Below are 27,910 nucleotides of genomic sequence, written 5' to 3' on the forward strand. Positions count from 1 at the left end.
AAACGGAAAAAAGTGTCAAATGGCTGAGGAACAAATTTAATTGAACAAGTTTAATTGAACAAATGTGCCCGTGCCCCCATCGGACCGGCGCGTCCCCCCGTCCCCGCAGCACCGCCCCCGCCCGCGTTCTCCTGCAGGGAATGGGAGGCTTATCTACAATGCAGACGCTCAGGGTCCCCGCATGCCCCGGGGCAGGATCTGGGGTCCTCCTTCCATTCTTTGCACTCGGGTGGAGACCGGCGGGGAGGAAGAGTGTTAAACTTGGGGGTGGGGGGTTGTCTGCTGAGCCCCGTCCAGCTAGCCGGGCGCCTCCTTCCGAGCCTCCCGGCCCCGAGGGCAGAGCCGGCCTCTATCTCCCGCCCCGCAACGGGCAGCAACCGCCTGACTCCCACCGAGCCAGGCAGCGAGTTCTGCCACCCCAGCCCTCCCCCCAAAGCCCCTCCCCGGCAATCAACTGACTTTTAACATGACAATGGCCACGGCGGTGCCTTCCAGCCGAGGCCGGGCCGGGGAAGACATAAAGCATCCTCCTCGCGCCGTGGGCCACCTGCCCACGATCCGCCCGCCCGCATCGCCTGCCGGGGCGGGGGCCCGGCCATGAGCGCCCCCCTGGCCCTGCCGCCCTGCCTGCCATGCCGGGACTGCTGCTGGCTGTCGCCGGGCAGCGCCCCCGCCGACCCGCCGCCCTGCCTCGAGAAGACGCCCAGCCACCCAGGTACCCCGAGCCCGCGACGTGTCCCTCTGCCGCTCGTGTCTCCCCCGCCCCGGGGCGGGAGCGATGCCCGCGATGCACCGAGAGCCACCCCGGCTTGGATGCGACGGGAGTCGCTGCCCCAACGCAGCCTTTGGGTCCTGGGGAACACGGGGCAGCCGTAGTGGGGGCAGAGGGGGCTCGGCTCCGCTGCCCGAGGTGCCCGTGCCGGTCTCGGCATAGCCCGCGGAGCCCCCGCACAAGGCACTCGCGATCTTCGAAGTCCAGCTTCTCTGGAGAATGTAAGTCTTTAGAGTGTTCTCTGCCTGACTCCGCTTACCCCAGATCTCTCTTCTCAGGTGACTCCCCGGCTTCCTCCAGCTCTGGCACGCTCATACAATACACCCCCGACTCTGCCACCAGCCCCACCGCGGAGCGTCCCTCTCCCCATCCCTCCTTCCAGAAGGTCAAGCAGGAAGGTGAGGGGGTGGTAAAGAAGGCCAAGAGTCGCACAGCCTTCTCCCAGGAGCAGCTGCAAATGTTGCACCAGCGGTTCCAGAGCCAGAAGTACCTGAGCCCCCAGCAGATCCGGGAGCTGGCTGCTGCCCTGGGGCTCACCTACAAGCAGGTGAGGTCACATTCATGGTGTGAAGTGATCTTGCAAGCAGTGGGGTTTGGGTGGCTTTTCTCCAGAGATGAGGGGGGTTTGTCTTGGCCTTGTTTATGCCATTGCCTACGTGAGAGAGCAGAGGGTGTGAAAACTTAAGATTCAGTCTTCCTTTTGGTCCTAGCACTCTCCACCCACCCCGTAGAGGGGTTTGAAAGTGCATTCGGAGCAAGGCTATGCAGACTCGGCTTACTGTTCCTGTGGATATGTGAACGTGAAGTCTCGTACTTGCATTACTTATGCAAGTTCCCTTTGTTAGTCAGAGTATCACTTGATTTCTCTCTAGAAAAAGTGTCTTTTCCTCCCCAACTACTTGTGTCTGACTGAAGGAATGACTCAGTCCTGAGTCAGCACCGACCTTGGTGCAGCAGTGAGGTGATGCTCCTCTACAAGCTGTGTTTCTGCTATTGTCTTGGTCTCTTTCAGGTAGGGTTTCCGATGTCACAAAAGGTCCCATGCAGATCCGAGGAGCTTGTTAGAGTTTTCAAGTCTCACCTCTGTGATTCTATAGTTACTTGAGTGTGCTGCATATTGTTACCTCCAGTATTAGAAGCCAAGAAGGAACTGGATTGTAGTACAAGGGAAAACATCTTTAGGATGTGTAGTAAGCTCCAAGAATAAATTTCTAATGCCCTATGTCGTTTCCCTTCACTTCTAGGTGAAAACATGGTTTCAGAATCAACGGATGAAATTCAAACGTTGCCAGAAGGAGAGCCAGTGGGTGGAAAAAGGGGTGTACCTACCTCAGGTGAGAGAATTCCCCCTACCCATATCACCACCGGTCAAAGTTCCTCCAGTCTGAGGGGAGAAGTCAAAGCTATTAAGCTGACCAACACAAAGGACTTGGTATTAACAAGCTAGTTGTATTTCTTGTAATAGCCAAAGAGGGATGGTAAGACTACCCATGCTGGTTTTCTACCCAGACATGTTGAGTTGGAGATTACTAATTTTAGATATTGTCATCTCTGCTATTATTAGTCTATAGTTAGGACAATGAGTATGAAAAAGACTATTGTTTGGCTTGAGAGGGGGCAGGGGAGAAGGGGATACTCATCCAAAAGAATGGGCACAGCTGGTGTGATGCTCTGCATTACTGAACAGCTTTTTCTGTCTCTCACAGAATGGGTTTCATCAGGCTGCATACCTGGATATACCCCCCACATTTCACCAGGGCTTCCCTGTCGGTGCCAGCAGAAACCTTCAGCATGTGATGACCAACATGCACCAGGCTTACAGCAGCAGCCAGACTTATGGGAATGGGCAGAGCCTATACTCATTCATGGCTGTGGAGGATGAGGGGTTCTTCGGAAAAGGAGGGACGAGCTGCAATACTCAGCAAGCCATGGGTTTATTAAGCCAGCAGATGAACTTCTATCATAGCTGCCCTGCCAATATGGATTATGTCAGCTTGGAGTCAGAAGACACCTATGGCTTTCAGAGCACCTCTGACAGTATCGCACCATTCACAAGCTCTCCTGTACGGCATCAGTACCAGGCCCCTTGGCATTCCCTAGGGACCCAGAGTGGTTATGAGTCTTAGACTTGAAGTGGTTTAGTCTCCCTTAAGCTGTTTTGTCTCATGGAGCTTCTAGGGTCTTGACTCAGGCATCCAGTTCTTATTCCTTTCTCTTGGCCCTCCTCCCCTACTCCTGTTTTAACCATTGTTTAGGTTCAGCACCTGCCGCCTTGGGCTAGTTTTCAGTTTGAAGTTGTTTATGCTCATAGCTAACCCTTGCCCAAGGGTGTTTTATGTGTGGATAGATTAAACTTCATTAGTGGAAGGGAATGTGCAATGCCACAATTGGGAGCAGCAGAGGTGGTGAAGGTATATTTTTGCTGTCCAAGTCTTGACTTCCTCTGCTGCCTCTTAATAGCAGGTGATCTCTGATCCCTGCCTTGTGTGTCTTGCAGCAGAGCTTTGCTGGACGAGAAAATCATGCACTTCAGCATGCCTGTTGTAGCCCAGAATCTTTGCTGCTCTTTTGCGTATTTCTGTTACTACCTCAGTCAGCCAATTGCAGATGGACTATTCAACTTTGTCCTCTCTTCCCTCATGGAAAAGCTGCACGAGATCATCTGATTTCAGATACTTGATCCAGTTATTCTCAGCAACTACTTCTGTGAGGGGTCAGCACCTGCCTCTGCTGATTTACTGCCATCCTGTGTACAACAGGGCAGTTAAGTGGAACGGGAGGAGCAGGGGAGCGAAAGTGGGATATTGCCTTTATTGCACATGGAAACTTTGGTATCCAGAGCTGCTAACTTACCCCTGCTGGCTCATTTGGGATGGTGTTTCCGGGGCTGCCTCCACCCTTACCTTTCAACATCTCTGCTGAGAGACTGTTGGCTTGTTCTAACCTGCAAATGGCAGCAGATGGGGTTAGCCCAGAGTGCCAGTGTTGGAAGAGGAATGGCTGTGTGTAGTCGTTTTTGAAGTAGTGAGAACAGTCTGCATATTTGTATGTGATGGTCCCCCTAGCACTTCACAAACACTGCATCGCTAAAAGTGCAGCTTTCTCTGGGGTAGGGGTGGGCAGTTAGGTAAAGGACTCTGTTATTTTAAAGGTGATGTTTAATATCACTTATCCTGGAACCTGGATGTTGAGGGTGGGGAATCCTGTTGGATCCTAGTGGAGTTCTCATCCAAGGAGCTGGAGCAGAGTGGTTCACCACTGCTGTCTACTTCCACTTTTAAGAGTGTAACTTGGTAGGATTTTTGGCCCTTCCCCAGGGCTTAGTTGGATCTCTCATATTCTGCTGAGAAGGTCACTGGCTACCTCATCTGACATTAGTACTGAAGCTCTGGGAGAGGTGAGTTTAGATAAAATGGGGAAAATACCAATTAGAATTTCCAGTTTCTTTTTTTTAAGATTACTATAATTCTTTCCACTACGTAGGAACTTGAAGCCAGCTCCAACTGATGTGAAACTGACTTTTTTACAAGATGTGGTATTTCAGAGTTCAGTAACTTTCACTGCAAAGAAGGTGAACACTTCTCTTTGTTCCAGAATAATTTTTCTTATTGTATTTTCTTGCAGTGTTCTCAAGCATGTTTTATTACGTGCATGATGTTGCTTATTACTGTTTCTGTTTAATGTTCTTACAAATTTGTTTGAACTGAAAATAAATTACTTTATTTTAAAGTTTAAACAGTGTGACCAGCCTGTATTGTAAAAGCTTGCTGTGAAAATGTTTTTTTTTTCTGCACAGGTTAGACCAGCAGTACTGAGGAAAGGAGTTAAAAAGTAACCCTAGTGTTCCTTCCAAGAATAGAATCAAGCAACTGTCACAGAAGGTGCAATCGGCCTTGGTTTTTAACATGGGGGTGTGTTGACCAGTGGAGGGGTAGCCCCCAGGTGTAGGCAACTGGACTGCCAGCTGCTAGATTGCAGTAATGTGTGTGCTTGTATTGGTCTTTTAAGTGCAATGCTTCAAAATGCCTATTTAAGGTATGAGCAAAAGAAAGTGTCTTTTGGGATTGTGTGACCACGTGCTGCTGGTCCCACAAGGTCTGCAAGTCTTGCCTTGAGGCTGCAGCTGCCTTGGAGTTTTTGTGCTAACCTCAAATGGCAGCAGTTCTTATGTAAGCAACTGAATCCTGCGTCCAGCACTGAAACAGCTTACTTTTCCCTTGCTTGGCTCCAAGACTGCATTTATTTCCTCTTAGCAGCTGGGAGCAACGTGTAAAAGGTACTGAAATTTCTCAGACACACTGAGACTGAAGTAGTGCATCAGCAGTCACCAATTTAGAGACTCTATGAAACACCCTCTGCTCAGAAGGTTTGTAAAAGCTTTGGTTCCCTTCTTGTGTCTCAGTTTAAATACCTGTGCAACTTGCACAGGCTGGAAGTGCCCATGGACAGCAACAGTAGTGGAACAAGACGGCTGCCTGTTCAACACTTGATGCTACTGCTCTGTCAGCAGAACCAAGCTCCTCTTAAAAACCATAGTTTAAACTAGCAAAATATTATCTATTTGGGCTTAATACCAGGTTTCTTTAACTACAGTACACCACCAAAGCTTTCAGTTTGAAAAGGATGGTTCAACAGTTACTCCTACTGCCACTGAGTACAATTAGCTAAACTGGCAGCCAACTGCTTAGGCTCAAGCTGCCACAGGTCCTTTACTGACCAGAACCTGCTTGTGTGGGTGCCAAAGCCTATCTGCTTCCCTTTTTGCAGTGTTGTAATGCTCTGTTTCCAAGAGTGAGGTGAAATATGTGCCAGAAGGAGAGGGAATGGAAGTTTGAATTTGTAGAGGAGGAGGAAAGGCAGAGTTGTCCATGCATGGGTTGCCAGCCTTCAACAGCAGGAAAATGTAAACATGGCCCAGAAGAAGGGGAAATGCCAGGTTCATACAGTTTCCTGCATTACAAAACTGACAAGTTCTCATCCTGACTCGAGTCTCATGTCCCAGCACCAGTTTGAATGAATTCTGGGTAATGCTTAAGTAGTAGTGTTATTCCACCTATTCACTTGAAAAAGCATAAACCTGTAAAAGTCATATACTAGAGCCTTGCTGTTCAGCTTTAAAATTAACAGCTTCCAGGTTGTTTTTTTGTTTTGTTTTGGTTTTTTTTAAGATGCAGACTTAAGCTCTCAATAAATACACAAGGTGTGCAGATTCTTGCAGAATGATTGCAGAGGATGCTTGCTATAGATACCTGTGTTGCTTGGGGGTGTTTCTCTTTCAAGTTTGTGCCACAAGGGTAAGGATGTAGCCAGAGCTCTGCTGGCAGATGTCCTGCAGAAACAGATGTTGTTGCTAAAATAGCTCTGAAACTGAGATTATTTGCTCTGTGTGCTGTCTGTGTTAGTGCAGTTACAATGGGACAGTTCTGCATTATTTCCCAGCTTGCATGCAGAATTGGTAAGTACACATAATTGCAGAGCTGGAAGGAATATGCAGAGTGGCTGTTATTGGACCTTTAGTTGGTGGGCTGGAGAGGACTACTACTACTATACGAGAGTTTCCAGAAGATGTGGAATGAAGCAGGACTCTGTCTTTCCACAGTGCTTGAGATCTCCTCTTCTACAGCTGCACAGATGATTGCAGCGCTACTACCAAAAGAGTGGAGCTGCAACTAATCCCTCTAGACTCATACTTCCAAAAGGGGGTTTATGTCAGTTCCTCAGAGTAATTAAATGCATGTCAGCAAAAGCCCTTTCTGCTGGGATTCATTACACCTCTGTTAGGACTGCTGCTTCTTGTGACTGCTGTGTAATTGATTTCTGAACGCTGCAAACATGATTTGCCTTGCCAGCTTGTTCCTAAAAAGGAACAAGCTTATATGGAGCTTTGTATATATTTTAGCTTATGGGAATACACCACTTTCACAGTACCTCTGCAGTGTCAACATTGCAGTTTGTCAATGCTGCAGATGTAACTCCACTGGTGCAGAGAATCCCACTCGAACAGAAGATACTACATCTAGTAGAGACTACTTTAGGCCAGAGTTTATTCTCTAGTTTACTGGGCTGAGGCCGTTGCTGTACCATAGGCAAAATACCAATGAAGTGTAGTGGTGCAAGCAACCTTATTCCTCTCTCTTCCCTACAGGCATGTGTAAACATTATGTTTAGCTATCTAACTACACTGCATGACTCAAATGCTGAGCTAACAGGGTTTTGGAAATTTTCACTAAAGCATTGCCATAAGTCTCTTGCTTAGCCCATAATCAGTAGCCAGCAACATCTTCTCCGATACGGAGTAATCACGAGACATGAAGTATCCAAAATCATGGCAATGGTCTCTGGGGGAGGGAAAAAAGGTTTTTCCTTCCCTGTGAGAGCCACGATATCTTCACTCTGTACAAAGTCCCTCAAGTCATATCTGAATCTCCTTCATAACCAGGCTAGAATTAATTCCTCATTTTTAATGGAAGTCCATCTGCTTACAGACAGAGTGTGTCTCTCAACAGCTGGGCTGTGCTAAATCACTAGATCTGTTACAAATTAGAGCATTGGGGCTGCTGCCTCTGATGAGCCCCAAGATCATCCAAGTCATTGCTATACACTAGGGAAAGAGCAAAAGAGAAAGCAAGACCTCAGTGTCCCTTTCTGGCTGAGCAACTGCCTCTAACAGCAGCTGCATTCCTGCTGCTATTACACAGAGCATTGGGAATGCAGCTCCTGATAGAGCAGACATCAATGATCTCCCTTCCTGGAAGTCTGAATTACTGCATGCTTTTGATCTCCAGAACCACCTGTGGCAGTAAGCTCTGCCTTTGAGTCACGGCATCTGAAAAAGGTCCCTTGAGGAAACTGCAAGTTTTGGTAGTGTTCGTTAGTACAGCTTTGATGAAGGTCAATAGTAGGGAGATCACAACTGTTGCTCTTACTGCCAGCATTCTTCTGCAAGCCAGACTCAAAGACTTAATGCCAAGACCCTGTCTGTCCTAAAGCACCCGCTGAAAGAACAGAACGTGGCAAGTGACTCTTTTTCCAGAGAATTATTAGTGAGGAGCAGTCACAAGCTCAAGTCTTTCACCTACATCAGCCTTTGATGGGTTGGCATGGAAAGGTTCCAGATGATATTCAGGTTAGTAGCAGCACTGTTGGCAACAAAGGAGCTGAAAATACTCCTCCCACTCATGTGAGAGCCCTGATAATTGCTGCTATTGTAGTCCATCTTCTGATGTTAACCAGCACCTTTCAGTTAAGCTAACTCAATCGATCCCCACCCCTCTGATGGTGTGGTAGTTGCAAAGAGCATGTCTTTCCCAAGCTTAGGCACTTGCTGAGTGTAGGACATGTGTGTTTGGCCTGTGCTCTAAAATGGATCTCCAACATGTATTTGCCCTCCAAAAGGCCTTATTTCACCCCAAATCGTGCTGATCACACAGCAGAGCACAGTCCTATAAACAGCAAAACAGCATAGCTGAACAACCAAAAGGTCGAAGAGTGGCTGCATGAGGGGAGTGGGAACAAAGAGCTATGAGGCAGGGGCATAAACCAGCTTTGCCAATAGAAGACCATGCCTCTTATTAGAGCAGTGGCAGACATTGATTGCCTTCATTTTATGCTCATTTTTTAAAACTATGACAGCTACTTCATTGCATTAAGATAAAGTCATTGTCATCATCAAACAGTGATAAAAAACATGTGACTCAGGACACTGCGATTCTGTTGTGAAATGTACTTTGATACACATATCTGGATTTAGGTGCTTAGACACTTAAATAGTATTGAGTTTAGAAATTGTGGTACCTCTACATTCTAGCCAGTCACAGAATTAAATATTGGTGGGTAGGGGAATTCTTAAGGTGAGTGGTAGTTACTCATCCTCTGGCTCTAGATATTTGGCATTGCCAAGAGTCAGGGAGCTGATCCATTCCTAACACAGAAAAATTTCTGTTTATAGTTTCAGAATCAAATCAGTAATTACAAAAGCATATTGTAGCTATGGCTATTGACGCTCCATCTGGGTTTCATATTGCAATGTTCTATTATGGTGGGAAAAAAAGATACAGAAAAATAGGTAACCCATTTTAAAAAAAATATTTTATTATTTCCCAAATTGAATGCACTGTTCTCTGTTCTTGAGGGAAGGCACAGAAAGATACAGATTAGAACAAAGAGTTTATTTATAATTTTGATGCTTGTAAATTAAACTTACCAGCCTTTCTGCATACTGCTTGTCATTATCTCCCTTCACTAAACACTTCATCAATTGACCACCAGAACTGGTGGTCTAACCATCAGATGCATTTCTGGCATGTGGGGTATAACTTCCCCAACTTCACTGAAAGGTTTGTGACCAGCACCTCTCCATACAGCCCGTGGCTTCATGTATTATGAAAACACAACAGTTCAACTCTACAAATGAGATTATCAAAGGAATTTGTATCTCCTCTGAGCCAAGTTACAGTAATTTAGAAGATCCAGGGGATAATCTAGATAGCCAGGTCTTCTAATAAGAGAACTTGGTTGTCTGCGCCAGTAAAGAAGGTTGTGTGCATGTGCGAGAAGACATGAATGAAGGGCTGTGCGTAAATATATGGGCAAAGAGGTATCAGCATGTCTGTGTACACTTGCAGGCACATTTTTGGATGCCAAGACAGGTTCTAGCTACATTATGCTCCTGAGTTGGAAAGCACATGAATAACAAAGAAAGAGATGAGAATAAGATTTGATTCCTGGGTGCCCAAAATACTCCATATCCACAGTGTTTAGGAATGATAGAGATGTTGGCCAGTATTGGTTGGGAAAGGAGTCCCTATGCTGGCCGTGTGGTGAAAGTTACAGCTGTCACTTGTCTTTGTGCATGGATATTCCACGCTGCCAGGACAGCTGTGGTAAAAGTCCACTTTGTGCTGGGCAATGAAGCCCACTGTCTGCTGGACGCTGCAGGTGCCCCCACCTTTTCCAAAGACTCCTCCATCCTCACTGGTTGTGATTGTGTAAGTGTTCTGCCCTGCTCCGTAGTGCTGACGTAGGGGAGGCATGGTTTGGATGTTACTGGCTGCAGCGATTGGGTAGCCCTGGTGGAACTTGGAGTGCATGTCCAGGTAAGCACTTGGCTGGAAGCCACTCTGAAATGGAAAGACAATGAGTGAGAACACATAGCTTCTCCACTGGTGTCCACAAGCCTGACATGTACAGGGGCTCTGTCCCTTCACATTTCACGTTCTCTTGATCAGCAGCAACGGCATGGGTGGGCAAGAAAATGATACCCATCCCTATATCTCAGGGGTCGATACACAGTTGTGTGTGTGTGTGTGTGTGTGTATGTGGAAAACAGCTTCTCTGGAAGCAGTTCAGTGGCATAGCCTGTTGCTAGGCTACATACAGAACATGAAGAGTAGTGCCAAGTCTGTGCCTCTGCGCTAAATAAACCCTAAGACAAGGTATGCCGATACTTGGATTCTTAAGTTGTCACTGTGGAGACAATATGTCACAGGACTTATCTACCCAGACAAGGACCACACTGAGCCATATGCTGTGTTCTTACTTGTGTGAGGCACTGAGCCCGTTCAGTCCACAGGCTGTGCTTCTGGCACCTTTTCAGCTTCATTCTCCGATTCTGGAACCAAGTCTTCACCTGAGTGGGGAAGGGAGAAGAGAGAAAAACATCAGCAAAGGAGAGGGAAGAGCTAATGTTATCAGATTCACAAGCAGCAGGAAGAGTGACCAGATGGCTAGATATTCGGGCAGAAGCAGATAAAGGCCTTTAAGAGCTCCCTGGGGTTGTTGCCAAGGGGAGATGTCTGTCTGGCAGCCTCAGCAGGTGGCTAGTGCATCTGCATGATGGGGGGAGGGAACGGCATTATGTCCCTGGTACAGTTGTAGCTCTGACAAATACACTCATTTCAATCATGAAGATGAATGACCGGTGAAAATTAGACCCACCTAGGTCTCTATTAGCCCACCCTGAGCTATGGGCAAACTTGTGAGGCACTCTTTCTGCAAGTTAGTGAGTGGTGAAGGGAGTGACTCACTCCTTGTACCCAGCAGTTGCCAAATTCAGAGCTCTTTCAGGGGTAAATTCCAGAGCCGTTTTCCCCCTGGGCTATGTCTGTGCTGTGAAAGCAGCATCTGCAGGGATGTGTATTGAAGGAAAGAGCTGATTGTCCCACTAGTTGCTGACAGAACTAGTTCAAATGTATGCGTGCACCTACAATACATCTATACATCTACACATCTACAATACATCTCTTGTAGATGTGTGCATCTACAATACATCCTGGGACATCCAGGCAGTCATGCCCAGCTCTGACATCCAAATACCGGGCCGATTCTGGTCATGTAACTGCAAGAATTTTTGCCCCATTGCCCAGCCTCTCTGCCAGCACCAGATCACTGCACACAGCCACTCTGGAGATGAGCAAAGACCCTGAAGGGCTGCAATGTATGAACCTAGCAGTATTCACATGGAGGAAGGAGTGAGTGTCAAACAGCCAGGCAGTGCTGACTATGAGACACTATTAGATATTGAACAAGATCAGCCCTAGGAAACATTAGCAATAGCTTTCAGCATGTTGCATGCCTGGGATTTAGAGGACTGATGCATGCCAGGGCTTCTGTGAAGTTCACCATTGCCTTGAAAAAGTCTGCGAGGAGCTGTCAGACCGAGAGCAGAGGCTGCTCATGACAAACAACATATTCATTACTGTGTTTGCAATTCTATTATAGGTGTTGGCAACAGTACCCTTAGCTGATCCCCCACTAGGGAAACCCCAATGAGGAGCCACTGACTCTCCTGTCCTCCAGCAGTGCTTCTGATCTCAGGGCATGAATAAGCAGGCGCATAACAGTTGTCTGGCACCTTTGCCTCTGCTTTCTGCTGAGGACTTGTCTTTCCATCCTCACTGCCTTATATCACCATTCAGCTGCTGTGTGACAGATAAACCATGGGTCAAAGTCTTAGTGTTCACCTGCTTGTAGGTGAGCCCCAGAGCAGCAGCCAGCTCCCGGATCTGCTGGGGACTGAGATACTTCTGGCTCTGGAACCGCTGGTGCAGGGTTTGCAGTTGCTCCTTGGAGAAAGCCGTGCGACTCTTGGCCTTCTTCACCTCCTCCCTGCCCTCTTTTCTGCCTTTATGAGACTTAGCCATAGGCTGTGGGGATGAGGATGCCGAATGTGGACTGGTGGCTGAATCTGGTGTGAATTGGCTGAAATTTCCAGAGGTGGATGAAGCTAGGGACTCTTCTTGAAATAAAAAGACAATGGGAAAAGTTATACAAGACACAATACACAGCTGCATGGGTATGAGCATGCTCCCTGCCTGCTGTATCTCTCCTTGCCTACCACGCAGGGCCTCTCTTGAAGCAAAGTCCTGTGTCACCCTCTTTCCTTCATGGATCTGTGAGCACAGACAAGCCCACTGACAGCAAGCAGCTTCCCAGCTCAGCCCTCCTGGATTTCCACCAGGTAGAAAACTCAGGGCAGGGAGGAGAGAATGGTGCATGTTGGCTCATGGTGCTACTATCCTCCTCCAAAAGGCCCTGGTAATATTTCAGTCTCAGTGTGATATAAAGTGACGCAATCATGACTGCAAGCAGAGCTTTGGTTGGTGACTGGGCTGCCCAAAACTAACTGGCCCACAATGTCAAGGCACTTGTTAGACAGTAGCAAAATAATCTCTGACCAGGGTGTATGGTGGAGCAGAGCCATCAGTGCTTACAGGGGCAACAGATGGAGAACATCAGTCAGGCACTGGATATTGGCTAATTCCTGTTTGCCTGTGGCTCCCACCACAGACCACCCCACTGCATATAAGCACACATATAAATTGACGGACGTATTTGGCTTATGGGGACTTCTGGTGAGAGAAGAATGAAGCAGAGGAATTTGACATGAAAGTGGGGACGGAGAGATGAAAGATGGATGTTGGACAGGTGAGAACAGCCAATAATCCTACACAAGGTACGCGGAGGGCAAAATTCAAGAGTGCAGAAGAAGGTGTCCAACCCACTTCTCATTTGTCCTGGTAAGGGGTCTCTGTTGAGGACAAAGTTGAGATAAAGACTTAAAGGAAAAACTTCCTAAACAATCTGGACTGCTAGTCAAGACAGAAGCAGCCAAGATGCAAAGTCATTCAGGCTACCTGAATAGGAAAATGCTAACAAGAGAGATTATCCCAGCACCTTTCTGTCAGATGCCTGGTTGCTGAAGTGTGTGAGAGACTGAGACCTTTTGAGGCCAACTGTGACTGAAGGGCTGTGATTCCTGTCCCTCCGCTTATGTCCAACTACAATGATAAATCCGTCCATCCGTCCTTCCTCCAGCTACTCTTGTGCAAACACTTCTGCAGTGTCCATCCTCGTTCCTCCTACTGACCTTTCAGGAGTGAGGTGGTGCAGTGAATGAGTCAGTGCCATTTTCAGTACACACCTTCTGACCACCTTCTGAGCCCAACCAATAGCTCCCTATCTCCTTCCTAATCAACTTGAGAGCTGTGGCTCTGAAGCCCACTGACACCCTCCTCAACCTCCCAAAGTATGCCCAGTGAAAAGTACTGACGGAATGGCTTCTTTGTCCGTCCTACCAAACCCTTCCTTCTTTCTTCTGTCCTAAGCTGACAGGCTACTAAGCAAGCACTCAGAAGCCCTGAGGTGTTGCTGGGCCTCAGGAAGATGGCCACGTCTGTGATATCTTTTCCCATGTTACCCTCCTGATAGAGGCACAAGCTTCTTTTGTGGCGCCTGCCACTCCAGCATTCCCTGCCTTTATAGGCTTGCTGTTGGCCATTTCCTGTCCCTAGGACATTACAACCTGGAGCTCAGGCTGTATGAAAAGGCAGGTGCATAGTGGGGCAGGTTTCTGGTGCTGGAGAGTCAGGCCATGAGGATTACAAAGTGGATTCTGCTTCCAAGGAGAAAGGGGCTATCAACGGAAGAGGTACAAGAGCCTGAGATGGTATTTGCATTGGCATAGACTGCAAAGCCTGAGAGGAAACTGAACATCCATAACCTGGGTGCATGGAGATAAAAAATTTAATGTGGGACCACAGGGTGCTTGGCTCCTGCAGGCTGTGCAGCGGAAACCTTATAGGTTGAAACAAGCATGCTGAGAGTGTGAGCTTGGAAAACAGCAAAGTCTTCCGTTAGACAGGAACCAGAGCAAGCGACACCACAGAGCCAAATATCCCACGTGTTTTCGCTTGGCTGGTCATCCCTAACCCCTAAACCCCATGTCATTTACCACTTGCAGCTTGAGCACAAGACAAAGGCCTCTCCCAAGAGAACAGAGTGAAGGAAATAGAAAGCAAGAAACACAAACAGTAGGGCAACAGACATAAACATTAGGCAGATCCACTTCCACAAGGTCTTGATGTCTGTAGGTCTTTGCTTCCACCACTGGGCTCTCTCAGTAGAGAGAAGACCTGGAGGAGTGTTTGAAGATGAGTTTCAAGTCTAAATACCAGGCCCATTGGGAGCATGAATGAGTCAATTTGCCTGCTGCCCTTGTGGAGCGGGCAGCATGCAGAGAGACCCTAAGACTTCAGTCAAACTACATAGCAAGTAGTCAGGTGCCAAGCAGCCACTAGTCCCTCTACCTGAACCTGTAGCTCTCTATTACATCTGACGGCTTGGAACAGGCACTTCAAAACCTCGCTCTCCTCCCTGCCTTCCCACTTATTAATCTTACAAGACCGTACTCTGCTGACACCATACAATGAGGCAGGGAGAAGACCTGCTTTCATCAGCTCTTCTATTGCCACTCACTGGAGTAGAAGAGGAATGGCAAGAACAAAAATTGCCACCACAGTGGGGCCTTGGACTTATTTGTAAAGAGGGAAAGGAAAGGCAACAAGAGTATGGAAAGGAAAGGAATAAAGAGAGCAAAATGGCAAACTAGAAGCAGAGGGTATCAACACAGAATTTAAAGGGGGCAGATTTCATAGAATCATCATAGAGTCACCAGGTTGGAAAAGATCTCTTGGATCATCGAGTCCAACCGTTCCTATCTGCCACTAAACCATGTCCCTGAGCAAATTTCTGGCACAGTGATTCAGAAAATGCTGAAGCTTAATGAGCACAAGAAGGGCACGAGGAGTTTGTACAGAGACAAGGGATGTCACGAGCAGAATTGCCTTCAGGATTTGTTTCCTTCCATTGCACACATGACAGAATTTGGCTGAAAGGAGGCCCAGGCTTTCCTGCCCCTATAAGCATGAACTTCCATGGGACCAAGTGATCACAATGCCCTTCAGCCTGGAGGGAGCACAGACCTGCCAGTGCCTGGACTCCAAGGGGCTCTGTTGAGGTTTAGGAAACCGATTCACAGTCAGCAAAGAGAAATAGCATGGAAAGGTGATGTGATGCCCAAGGTCACCCATCCTCCTCGCCTACCACATCACACTTTGCCAAACTCACACAGGAGGAAACAGAGGCAGAGACAGCAAAAATTGCTGAAGGTTGTTAATTGAGTGGCTGGTCTGGGACCACAGGTATCCCGGGGATCAGCTCTAGGACTTAGCTGAAATGCCTTACCTGCCATCTGCCTCTTCCCTGCCTCCGGAGACTGACAGGCACTGGTGGCTTCAGCCGACGCAGCTGAAGCGGTGACATGTCCTGCTTCCCCTGCTGAGTTCCAGTAAAAATCGAGGTACCCCATGCCAGTCCCGCTGGGGTAAGGCTGGTAGGGGGGCAGAGCCAAGTGCGCACACATCGGGGCAAATGAAGGGGTGGTTCCCCCACTTTCTAATAGATGCCACCTTCACCTGGTGGACAGGCCTCACCAGCAAGCTAAGGTAGCCCCGAAGTGTAGACAGGTAGTTACCTTTATAGCTGGCTATACCCTGCCAGGGACTGCAATATCCACCATCATCGCTCCTTGAGACTCTTTGTTATGTTAAAGAGGCTGATTGGTGGGGTGGGGACAGTGCAGGCTGGAGGGGAGGGGGAAGAGAAAGTCACACATGGCATCAGGGCTAAAATATGTCCCCTCTGAATTCTTCCCATTCTGCAGGTTCCCCAGTTACATCTGAGCAGGAGTCTGATCCAGATTCCCAGGAAACCTCCTCCTGCTTGCTCCTTTGGGCTCAGCTCAAATCGTGTTGTCACAAAATAAATCCGTGAGGGCACGTCCTGTAGAATACAGCTGTTCACTGCACTGGGAGAACAAATCCCAACAAATCTTCCCAATGCAGAAGTGAACAAGAGGTAGATCTGGTACTGAGCTGCTCAGTACCATGCTAGGTAAACCCAAGCCCTGGCTGCAGCTTATGAGGAGGGTTCTGAGACCATTGCTTTGTGCTTGTGTCACATTGAGACCCCCCAAAACACACACACACCCACCTACCCAGACCTCTGTCCAGACACTGCAGCACCTCCCACAATCTTGGTGTAGATCTTTCTTTTTTTTGAAACTAAGAAGGAATTTCTTTCACACAGGCATCTGACAGAGCCAGCTGAAAATGTGTCTGGCGAATCTTCCCCACTTCTATGGGGAAGAAAACTCAAAAACACTGATAAAAACACACATCCAACGTCAGATCTTATTTTGCAAAGCAGATTCAGAAATCTCCAGCAGGCTGGTCTACAGAGGGACAATCAGCAGAGACACTTTCACTATGGAGGTAGGAAAAGATTTAGTGCAGGTAAAGCCTTTCATAGGCACATTTCATTTGCGTAGTCTTGGCTATGGCCTTTGCCAGGCTGTCCCAAGCTGCCTGTGATAAAGAAGGTGAAGAGTTTCCTTTAATGCAGAGCTAGCTGATGTTTGCTCACATATGGCCCACCCAAGGGGACAGGCACCTGCAGAGGTAAGTGAGTGAGGCACAAGATTCAGCTATAGGTCTGCAGGTTTATCTGCTAAATGGGCTTTCTCCAGTCCCTTCCCCTCAGGAGGTTTTGCTCTGCCCATGTTTAGGAACAGTTCAGTAATTTTCTCTTGAGAAGCATAGGTAAGGTCTGTAATTCTCAATGTACAGACAGAAGCCCCAGAGTTAATTAAAATACTTCTTGCTAGACCCGGCCCTGCTTTGGCCCCAGGACATGTGTGTGTCTTCTGTCAGAAGCTCAGAGCTGAGGGTGCAGATCCACCAGAGGGTACAATTATTTAATCTGGACTGTCCCTACTCCCCCCAGTGCCTCATTGCTCCATAGGTGCTTGTCATTGCCTTCTTCCCAAGCCTGTCGTAGCACATAGTACTTGCCCAAGAGGCCAGAGAAGGGAACCTGTTTTCCATGAGAGCTTTCGTGTATTAGTAGGGAGAAGAAAGAGGAGAAACAGGTGGCAGTGAACAAGATCACAGGAAATGAGATTTAGAACAGTTTAAAAAGATGTAGAGCATCACTTCTACCAGCTAATCTGCTGCTGCTATTTGTCCCATTACAGGTTACTAGTCCCAGCTTTCCTGCCTGTATAGCATGGTCTGTATAGCATGGAGCATTCTGAGATCCCTACATGGGAAGCCAAAAGCAGCTGCAGGACTGGCCTGTGAGTAAACCTGAAAATCAATGCAGCTACTCTTGAACCATCATAGGCAGACCATTCAACTCACTTGCCACATCACACCATGATCCCACTGCCTTGCAGCCATCTACTCTCCTATGAGGTGCAGACTGGAGGGAACTAAGAGATTCTGTAATTTGACATTCAGTATTATGTTTTCTATGCCTACAAACTGCAGGGACTGACATCTGTTTGCACAAGAAATGCAGTTCTAAATTTCTAAAAAACATGACCTTTTGAGCACATCTACCCTGACAGAATCCGAAAAATATCCTGAATGTGGCTATTACTGTGCAACAATCTCTATATGGTGGTTTGGCTCATGCCTCAATTCTGAATCATTCCATGTCTCAGAGCTGCAGATCATTGTTCCTCATATCAGCCCTCAGGCCCTAGCAAAGGGAAAGAAAATGATGGCATGATCTGTACAGAGCTTAGGACCCCACTGAGCAGCTCCAGTCCCAGTCAGTGAAGGAGAATGACATTCTCCTTCCTATTCAAGTCTGGCCTGTTACCATATGTTGGTGTTCAAGATTTTATGGTCTTACCTGCACTTAGAAAATGAAAACAAGGTAGTAGACCTAGAGGATATCAATATATCTTCTAAGACTGTTTAATTTGAAGACCTGGAAGAAATCGCAAAGATTTGGGGTGCTGGTGTAGGTGACAGTGAGTATCTGGGTACTTGTTGAGAGTTCCTCTGACTGAGCACTTCACACTTGATCTCCTTGATTTCAGCTACTTCTGAAGATGTCTTTCAAAGTGCCCAGAGGCCATAATAAACTAGTATAGTCACCTGCACTACAAAGTCCTCTCTGGGCAGAAGCCAGGAGGCAGGAGGTGCAGAGCCACCGGCCAAACTGGACCAGTGAGTAGGGTAGCATAGAGGGAGTGACCTCCCCGGGGCAGGAGGGGGACTGAGAGGCAGAGGAGCTGAAGGAACCTCAGGGCTTCACCCTCTGTGGTTTCAGAGCAGCACAATCTCTCCTGGAGCAGCTATTCTCCCATGCACAACAGGTGATACATCATCCTGTGGCACAGGGAGCAGCTCCCTAAAACCCATCCTGCAGCATCTGACAGATGTGGCTTGGCATCAAAGTGAGCCACACTCTGGTTGGTTTAGTACTGTGCTGTTCCAGGCTGGGCCCAAATACTTGCTATTATTTCATAACAATCTCCACAAAAACCTTCCCAGTCTCATGCCCTTAACTCTTCAACAACCTTCATCTGCTCATCTGTACCATGAAGCTGAAAGCACTCCAATAAAAAGAGGGTGAATAATTCACAGGCATGTTAGGAACACTATCCTACATGATCCTAAGTCTTTTGCTTTCTCTGAGTTGGCACTGAACTCTGCAATAGTTATGGCAGTGAAACAGTAGCCTGTCAATGACCAGGTTTCCTCTATAAAGGCAGTGATGTAGGAAGACTAGTGGTGAGAGAGACCAGGAGGAATGAGCAGAATTCCTCGTTCTCTGTCCCCATGCCCTCCATGATGTGGTTGTAGCTCATGCTGACTTGCCTAAGATAGCCATAAAGTAGTGAACACAGGTGCTATTGACAGGGAATTCTAGTGACATGGAAGGCAGGAGAGGCTGAAAATATGACCTTGAATACTGGGCTGGTATTATGGACACCATTCAGAAGATGCTCAAGCAGAGTAGAAGGTGGAAAACACGCTCATGGAAATGGTTTCTGTAACTAGGTCCTTTCATTGGTATGGTCCATATCATTGTGACAATCTTATTTTCTTCCCTGCCTAGCCATGGTTGGTCACTGCCCTAATGTCTTCTACACCCTTCACAGATGACTGCAGCAAAATCATGCTTCCAGGCAACAGCTTTTAATATGTTTGGGTTGATTGGATATTTCTTCTGCTTTTCATTGGCGTTTCAGGTAATAAAGTACCTTTCAAACCTCTTCATTTGTCAGTTGCTGCTCTTTTCTCTTGCAGGCCAACTTACTGCAAGCAGTAGGTGAGTAGCTGACACCCCTCTAGAGGCTTTCTGGGCCAGACAGGTGCTTTCTGCAACTACTAATATTGGTAAACAAGTGTTTTTTTCTGTCCAAATTGCATTTAGGAAAAGGAAGGTTTTCCGTCCTTGAGCTTGCTCATTGTGGTTTTGGTTAAGTAATTAGAGACAGTTAATGCAGTTATTTGAAGAAAAAGGCTTTGCTAGACTTATTTTATGGTAGTTCTCCTTTCTTTGAAGCCTTAAACGAATGCCCTGCATTGCTTGAAGATTTGCAGGGATTTTGTGATTGACACTGATAGTAATTCCTTAATCTAAAGAAATTTTCAAAGCAAAAAAATGGAATAGTAATAGAGTTTGAATGGTAGGAAGCAAAGTAGCTAAAACATTCCCTCCTTGCAACATTCCTACTCTGTTCCACTTATAAACATTTAGTTAAGCATGTTAATTCTTTAATTGTAACTTGAACTTACTTCTCTTAAAGAACCACATTTTTCCCAAAGACTGCTTTTTCAGTGATTGATCATTTTCTACATTTTTTTTTGCTTTCTGTGAGAACGTACTATAATCTAGTCAGGTCCATGTGTTTACTTTGTCCTCCTTGCAAATACTTTTTAAAGAGTTTGGATGAGAAAACTGATTTTATGGCAACACCAACATAAAATAGACTCGAGGAGGGGCTAGGAAGTCTGCAAACGTTAAACAACATTCATCAGTTTTTCTAGATGACTTCCATTTTTCCTTTTGTAAATGTAATTTAGGAGTCAACTTCCCATGTTAAGTGGATTTTGTTCATGAAGGACAGGAACAGTCCACAGAGTCTCCTTCTCTTAAATTATTCGGAGTAAAAAAAGCCTAACTTATTTTGCTGTGCAAAGTTTTCCGGTAAATTCAACCAAAGGTAGAAGTGAAAACCTGTTCCACATACCCACACATACACATATTTAAATCCTCTCTCTTTTTCTGTTGCTTTTTTTTTTCCTTTTAATCTGCCCAATGGCAAAGTGCCAAGAATTGATTTGGCTTAGTTTCCAACAAAGTTTAGGACAAGCTGTTGATCATTATCATGGGATGGATTTTTGTGTTCACATATACCTGCTGAAGTCTCTCATACTGTCAGACGTTCCAAGAGAAGCGTAATTTTACCCTGATGTCAAGAAGCTGAAATTGGAAGAAAAGAACTCTGCCAGTGTTGACAGCATTCCCATAGTCTCCTGAGTCTCTTTTAGGATTTTACTTCCCTGGTCTGCTAAAAACAACATGATCAGAGTAGGCAGAAGAGAAGGCCCTGAACAATGTCACCATGTATACCACTTTTAGACCCATTCCAACATTTCTTGAAATGTAATGGATGATTCTTCTGCTCTTGTCCATCCTCCACAAAGCTTTTTCAATCTGTCTCTTGACTCATGTTTAAAAGGCATCTGTGGTTACTGGCTAAAGCAATTTCTCTGGCTACATGGGTACAAACTTATGGGCAATGTGCAGGTACAGCAAATTCTCAGCAAGCCTAATGCTGCTGTGTTTCCCAGTTCTCAAAGTGCCTGTCCATTTGAGGTGAGATAGGCTCAAGCTAAGCTTTCCGTGCTGCTTTCATGGTTTTCACTCATCCTGCTTCATGATCAGTGGATCAGTGCAACAGTCCCCTAAAGGAATTGCGAAAGAGTCCTCAATATCTTTTAGCATGTGGCATACAGGGAGAGGATGAGCTGGTACAGGAGTCTGTCCACAGAACAAGCCAGAAGGAAGAGACAACTGTGTTGAGACACTTCTACAGGGATATAAGACACAGAAAGGTGTCTTATAAGGTGATGGATTGTGGCAGGTAGAAGGAAGTTAGAGGTTCCTTAGTTGCATTAAATGCAGGCAAAGGCTGTCTTAAGGAGCTTATAGGGCCTGAAACATCAAACCTTACAGGCTCTTTGACATATCTAAAAGTGGGAGAAGAATGCAGTATGCTCCTCTTCCAGTTACCAGCTCTGGTATCTGGAATTCCACCAGCTCAAATGTGCCAGGAGTTAAGTCTCCATAGACAAACAGATAACATAGCAGAGCTCTGATCAACGGACTGATATCAACGCAGCAAATCTCTCAGCCCCAGGGATGAATCATCAGAGCAGTTTATTCCAAACTTTTCTCCTCCTTTCAAGTATCAGGTTCAATTGCAGCAACAGCAGCACAAAAGGCTTGGTCATTCTAGGTACTGCAAAGACAGGGAAAGCACAACCAGGAGGAATGGAATTCACAGGTGATACAAGGATGGGAGGGTGTTGCAAATACCACAGAGAACAAAGAAGTAATGCAACAAGAACCTATCTGACTTGGGCAGGGAGGAAGAAGGAAAGATGAGGGCTAGTCATGCACCTGGGGAGAAAGAACCTCAAATGTGAGTAATCGGAGGGAGAGGTAGAAAACACAGCATGAAAAAAAATAAACAAACAAAAAACAAACAAACAAACAAAACCACCATAGACCAAAGAGATCCATGTTTGCCAGCTGAGATACACCAAATTCAAGCAACAGCAATACTACTGCAGGCGTGCAAGCACTTGACAAACATCCATATAATCTGATTTTCATGAATGGGGAAACTGAGGCATCACATGAGCTCAGTAAAGGACCTGTTATTGTGCTGCGCTGGTCGTACCTTGGCAGGGCAGAAAGAGCAGATTGTCAATGAGAAAACTTTTGTCTTAGAGGTAGAGGGCAGTATTACACATAGTTATGGTGACATTGCACATATATTACATTCTGGTTTGTGTGCCCTTCAAAAAAGGACAGATGGGGAGAGGAAGGTCCCAGGGAAGAGCAGCAGGCACGCACCTCTCTGCCAAGAAAGTATCAAACCAGAACTGTAGCATTACATCCTCTCTGCTTCTTACCAATCTATGTTGCAAAAGAGTGTGCACTGCTCTGAACACCTGCATAGTAATCAGTAAATGACTAGCATTTATTTATATTAAATAGAACAGTAGAACTTGCACTAAGTAAAAGATTTACTAAGTAAAAGACCAAAGTACTTATAATCTGATGTCTTTATAATCATAGAATCATAGAATCATAGAATGACTTCCAATGGGTTGGAAGGGACCCACTGGGTCATCGAGTCCAACCATTCCTAACAGTTCCTAAACCATACCTCTCAGCACCTTGTCCACCCGTCCCTTAAACACCTCCAGGGAAGGTGACTCAACCACCTCCCTGAGCAGCCTATTCCAGTGCCCAATGACGCTTTCCATGAAAAATTTTTTCCTGATGTAAAGCCTGAACCTACCCTGGCAGAGCTTGAGGCCATTCCCCCTTGTCCTGTTCCCTGACACCTGGGAGAAGAGGCCAGCTCCCTCCACTCCACAACCTCCTTTCAGGTAGTTGTAGAGAGCAATAAGGTCTCCCCTCAGCCTCCTCTTCTCCAGGCTAAACAACCCCAGCTCTCTCAGCTGCTCCTCATAAGACTTCTTCTCCAGCCCCCTCCCCAGCTTCGTTGCTCTTCTCTGGACACACTCCAGAGCCTCAACATCCTTCTTGTGGTGAGGGGCCCAGAACTGAACACAGTACTCAAGGTTCGATCTCACCAGTGCCAATAACCTGATGTCTTTATAAACTGATGTCTTGCACATCTGGACCAAAGAAGGACATATTAAATCAGGCTTTGTCATCAAGATTGCCAATTTGACAGAGCAACATAGAGGAAGAATGTCCTTAGACAAACTATCTTATTATGCAGTCATATGCATACAAAAACACACCATCAAGCAAAAGGCTACCCGCCTTCAGGAGCAGACCCTAACTCACTGAATGTGAGCACTAGAAAACTATGATCCAAACACGTGTAACTTCAGTATAATAATATGTAAATCTCTGACCAGTCATTTGTAGAAGGAAGTACTTGGCATGTATTCAATTTGTAATTGTGGTAATAAATAGAGCTGAGAGGCTCCAGTCAGGTGTGCTTGATTTTTGGAAAGCCATGGAGTACCCAGAGTTGCGCAACTCTGAAATAAAATCAGTGCCTCAACTTGTTGTGTGAGATCAGCTACCTGCATGCCAGGTGACAAATATGACTTTTCGGGCAACATATGGATCTAATCTTTGTTTACAGGTAGGGGAAAATCTGTCTTGACTGAAAATATTCCCACTACCAGCTCAACTCAGGTTGCCCTTCCCACAAGACGGGTGAGGACAGGTGGAAAGGGGTCTGGAAGACACAATGCCAAAGGCAGGGCTGTAATTAAAGTCAATAAGGTTGTGTGTCATTTTAGCTTTGCCAGCTCTCCTCAATCATCTCACCTGTATATCATCCCACTCTGGAACAGACACAGGCCAGAGGGTCTAGCCATGTCTGATACTTTGCCTCCTCACCATTAGTAAGTGTTATGTTGTATGACCCTTCAGTAGGCATTACTAGAGCATCAGACATATCAGTGCTGCATCTCAATAAGCAATGTTGTCTGTTGGTCTGGTTCCCCCTGTGTTAACTCTGCAAGGAAAACATGAGCAAGACTGTCAACTCTGTAGAAAAATCAGTTGATCTCTGAAGCCTGTAGCTCTGGCTCAGGTGCACACCAGGAGCCACAGAAGTGCTCTTGAGCTATAGTCTGTTTTGGGTTGTGGTTTGGAGTTTGGCGGTTTGAGGGAGAGGGGGTAGGAAAGGCGTTGCGTGTTTCATGGGGTGGTGGCATGGCACTCATGTTTCAAAATAGTTCTATGCTTTGACACACCAAGATTTTCTTCTTTTAGCTACCGGTTCCTCTAAGAAAATGTCACTGATAATTACATTGCAGATGGATCTAAGCTTTGCAAGAATTGGCAGATTGGGGTTGGATGACAACTGTCTCTGTGGACTATTTGCTACGGGTGAGGTACTTGGGAAACATACATGCTTCTAGTTTGTTACCACATAATCAGCCATGTTTCATGCAATAATAATTAATACCGAATCAGCTCCCTCCAGTGAGGCTGCAATGGGCAGCTTGTGTTTCCTTCTGAGCCCTGTGTCCTAGCAGGAATGGGTGACATCAGGAGCAAGGAAGCAATTCACGGTCCAAAGGTAATCCATTTTGGAGAGGCAATGTTAAGTCATTGGGTAGAGAACAGAGAGCTGGTGGCCTGTGGTAATCTCAGCATGAAAAATAAAAAAGGCAGGAGGGAGTTTTTTAAAGGTTGTGATGTTCTTCTGGAACACAGGTGAAGAAGTATCTTTTTCTCACAGAGGAAGAGCCATGTGCCAGAAATTGACAGGGCTTACCACAGAAGGCAGAGCCCTCAGGTTTCTCAGAGCCCCAGGCTTGGGGGCTTTACTGGAGTGGTTCCTGAGGAGCTGCAGACCAGAGAGCCATCTGGGTGGCATGGCCACGCAATGAAAACATGCACTGCCACCTCCAGTGGCAGCACTGCTGGCATCCCCACTGGGTATTTCCCTCTCCAGCACAGCAGAAGACATTGTAAGGTAACCTTGCACTAGGGCAGGACTTGAATATGCAAAGATGGCAGTAGAAACATCGACTGGGCCATGGTCCCTCTGAGAAAATGTTCTGGCTTAGATTTAAGCTCAGCAGATCCCCTCTGTCACTTGGAGGTTGAGATGGGATTAATATAAGTTCAGTCACTGCCCAGGATAACTGTACCTCAAACATCCACACCTTCCCTCAAAGCTTTGTCCACAGGGCTATACATCTTAAAGAAAACCTGAGGCAAGGGAAAGACAGCAGCATGAAGTGGGGCTTGAAGAATGGTTCTTCCATGTGGAAAGACACGACTCAAGTCTCTGTCTGCTGCTGGAAGAGAGTTTGCCACTGCATTGCACTCTTCCATGTACATCAGAGGTGAACTGCAAGACTGACAAGAATTTTGGGGCCCCCTTTGCCATGGAGACCCACCAGGGTGTGATGCAGGGTCTAGGTCACCACTGGATCTCAATGAAAACCTTGATTCTCTCTGCTGAAAAGCTGGGCATGTATGCGTGATTACAGTGATGCAGCTTTTGTCTTAGTTTCGAAGGGAGGATGCAAACTACAAGCTGTGATCAATGTTTTCAGAGGAATCTTCATAGTACTGGCCCAGTATCACAAGTTTTCATTGCATTACTGGGGAGATTCAAGCATACTGTATGTGTGCAGCTGAAGTATTCACACCCACGGATCACGCATCAGATACGTGCTGCAAAACCCAAAGAAAAATATCTTTCTCTCTTTACTTCTACTTCTTTTTTTTTCTTCTTCTTTTATTTTTTTTTTTTTTGTTTCAGTTGCATTCGTAAAAAGAAATAAAACTTGGTCACACAGCAGGATTGCCCTAGATGATGTGTTTGGAAACACTGAAGACTTCCACTGCTACAATGCTTTCAACTTTTGTTGTTGTGACCAAAGCATTACAACATGCACAACTGTGATCTATATATGATCAGTGTGAATATTATCCTTGAGTCAGAATGTGAGAAAAGCCAGACAGTAAAGGTGGTAGGATGCTGCTTCATCACTCCTGAAAGGTTTTGTCTGTGGCATGAAATAAGGAATCTGGAAAGCATTTCTTTCAGTGCTTCTGCACTGATAGTTTTTCTGAGATGGTTGAGCTCCTTGAAGATTTCAGTGCAGTGGTGGGATCTTTCCAGACTGGGTTTTGCTGACATTTGTCTTGGTTAGTTCTGTTTGTCAGGATCTTGTTTTGTGTCAGTTGATGCAGTTAGGAATACATGGTTATGGAAACACTGATTCTGATAGGGTACTCTGCTAACTTTAGCCTAGCTGAGCCAGCTGTGCTTTGCATGCCCACCATTCTTCCCTGGCTGTGGAACTTATTAGGTCTTGAGCATTTATCAGTTTGCCCTGAGCCCTTTATGCAGGCAGCTCTGAGTGGCAGCTGACCATAAATTCCAGCTGTTGGTGCGGTGTGAAATGTGTGTGTTTTGGTAATGTTTCTCTTTGGGTTATATGAGTAAATCTAATTCTGCAGAGAATCGAGCATCCTAATTGAGTCTGCAGGATGTGAGTAACTTTCTGCAGAGGCTGATTACTCATATCCTGTGGGGCAGTTGTAATCTAGCCTACATGGATGGTAAAACACCGTCTTGAAGACATTGCTTCCATAACCAATAAGAGTATAGCTATGGTGTGCTTACCGAAAATTTTCAAAGGCCACCCATCATTTCCCACCACACCCAGCTCCCTTTTCAGTGGTGGTTGTTGAAACTTGACAGTGATGAATTTATCATATCAAGCATAATTTATGTGGGAACATGATGCAACTATATGGTTGAAAAACTCTGCTGTGATGTAGCTGAAGACAGGACCAGGACAGGTCCTTTAGGAAGCCCCTAGTTAAAAAGAACCACTGCCAAGAAATATAACATGTTTTTATGCAGAACCTCAGTAAGAAAGACATGGAAAGGCCCAGGAAATATTTGTCCTTCCTTTTCCTCCAGCAGTGATCATCAACCCGAGTTTAGCTCTGCACTTTTGACAATGTCAAGATTTAACTTAGATGGGCATGATCTTTGTGCACTGACTTCTCTAGGGTCATAATTCTGTTCAGGGAAAAATCCAGGTGCAAGGAAGGGAAGCGGTTTTCTCAAGATCACTCAGCCATTCAGAACGCAATGTGAGTTTTCTGCTCAAAACTGGTCTGCTCTGACCAGGAGATGGCACTGCCAGCTTTTCTGCCTGAAGCTGGCAAGCCTTTTGTGCAACCACACAGCACAGCCAGCAGTTCCAGTCCCTGCCCTGCATGCCAAGCACCACCCAATGATAAGACCTGGGTGATCTACCTTGTCTTGTTTGCTAAACTTTCATCCTGATTGCCCATTCTTCCAATGAGGTTACTCGGGTCAAAAGCTGAGAGATGAAAATATACACTGGCACAACATTTTGCTGCATCCAAAATACTAAGCCATCACTTCTCTCCATATCTATGACAGCCACCTTCCTGTCCCTGTTCTCCCAGACCACTGTCAGAAGAAGCACATAGATGCTCCAAAAAACTGCTCTGTCATGCAGTATTGCTGTCTGTGTTTACACAGCAGGCTCAGCACTGCACTTACTTATCCAAGAAATTTGCAAGCACACTGGTGGTTCTCTGCCTTTCTCATCAACTGCTGTCAAGTTCTGCTTTATCCACGGGATAAAGAGGCCCAGAGTACATCAAGTCCTGTTTCCAGCTGCCAAAACTAGATTAGCCTTTTGTGTACCCCTTACCCCAAAACTGTCCGCATTTTTGTGTTTATTCTCACCACCTCAGTATGCTTGGCAGACATCTCTTTGTACCCACAGAGCACTGTTGGATGGGCATGAAAGAACAGTTTTGGATCAGGCGTGGTGACAAAACGACAAGGACTGCTGGGCGACAGCAAGTGCTGTGTTGCATATTCTTGGAGACTATAGGCTAGAGTTTATTTACCTCCTCTGCCTCGCAGCTGCTTGCTCCCAATCCACCTCAAAGTCATGATGCCATGACTAAAAAGTGAGGTCTACTACTGAGCCACCTAATAGTTAACTCCACCTCACTTTGTTCAGCTCCCCTCACAGCTATACCGCTTTCAAGGATTCTCCCATACAAGGCCTTCACAATCACTTTTACCTTCAGAGACCTGACCACTCTTCATTGCATACTTCTTCCCTCTCTTTATCACACACAGCTTCCTCCCGTCTCCTGCTTTAACTTCTAGACACACTGCCAGCAAGTGAC

General features: G+C 46.3%; 2 protein-coding genes across 2 annotated transcripts; one reads left to right on the plus strand and one right to left on the minus strand.

Moving 5' to 3' along the window:
- Positions 1 to 527: 527 nt before the first annotated feature.
- LOC104060661 (homeobox protein NANOG) lies at positions 528 to 4,302 on the plus strand. Its single transcript, XM_054085154.1, has 4 exons — positions 528 to 715; positions 1,051 to 1,319; positions 2,017 to 2,106; positions 2,479 to 4,302. The coding sequence occupies exons 1-4, from the start codon at positions 598 to 600 to the stop codon at positions 2,896 to 2,898; spliced, it is 897 nt and encodes a 298-aa protein (XP_053941129.1). The 5' UTR covers positions 528 to 597; the 3' UTR covers positions 2,899 to 4,302.
- Positions 4,303 to 9,528: 5,226 nt separating this feature from the next.
- On the minus strand, positions 9,529 to 15,473 carry LOC104060636 (homeobox protein NANOG). The gene is made up of 4 exons (XM_054056498.1): positions 15,296 to 15,473; positions 11,734 to 12,008; positions 10,311 to 10,400; positions 9,529 to 9,891 (listed from the first exon to the last, which is right to left on the minus strand). Exons 1-4 carry the CDS (start codon positions 15,471 to 15,473, stop codon positions 9,529 to 9,531), a joined length of 906 nt encoding a protein of 301 aa, XP_053912473.1.
- Between the last annotated feature and the right edge of the window lie 12,437 nt (positions 15,474 to 27,910).

The sequence above is a fragment of the Cuculus canorus genome, chromosome 1 (genome assembly GCF_017976375.1).
Source record: "Cuculus canorus isolate bCucCan1 chromosome 1, bCucCan1.pri, whole genome shotgun sequence".
NCBI lineage: Eukaryota > Metazoa > Chordata > Aves > Cuculiformes > Cuculidae > Cuculus > Cuculus canorus.

Coding starts and splice junctions, on each gene's coding strand:
- LOC104060661 (XM_054085154.1), top strand. CDS start 598: ATGAGCGCCCCCCTGGCCCTGCCGCCCTGCCTGCCATGCCGGGACTGC. Junction 716..1,050: donor GAAGACGCCCAGCCACCCAG/GTACCCCGAGCC, acceptor CTCTCTTCTCAG/GTGACTCCCCGGCTTCCTCC. Junction 2,107..2,478: donor AAGGGGTGTACCTACCTCAG/GTGAGAGAATTC, acceptor TGTCTCTCACAG/AATGGGTTTCATCAGGCTGC.
- LOC104060636 (XM_054056498.1), bottom strand. CDS start 15,473: ATGTGTGCGCACTTGGCTCTGCCCCCCTACCAGCCTTACCCCAGCGGG. Junction 12,009..15,295: donor AGGGAAGAGGCAGATGGCAG/GTAAGGCATTTC, acceptor TTTTATTTCAAG/AAGAGTCCCTAGCTTCATCC. Junction 9,892..10,310: donor GGGCTCAGTGCCTCACACAA/GTAAGAACACAG, acceptor TTTCCATTTCAG/AGTGGCTTCCAGCCAAGTGC.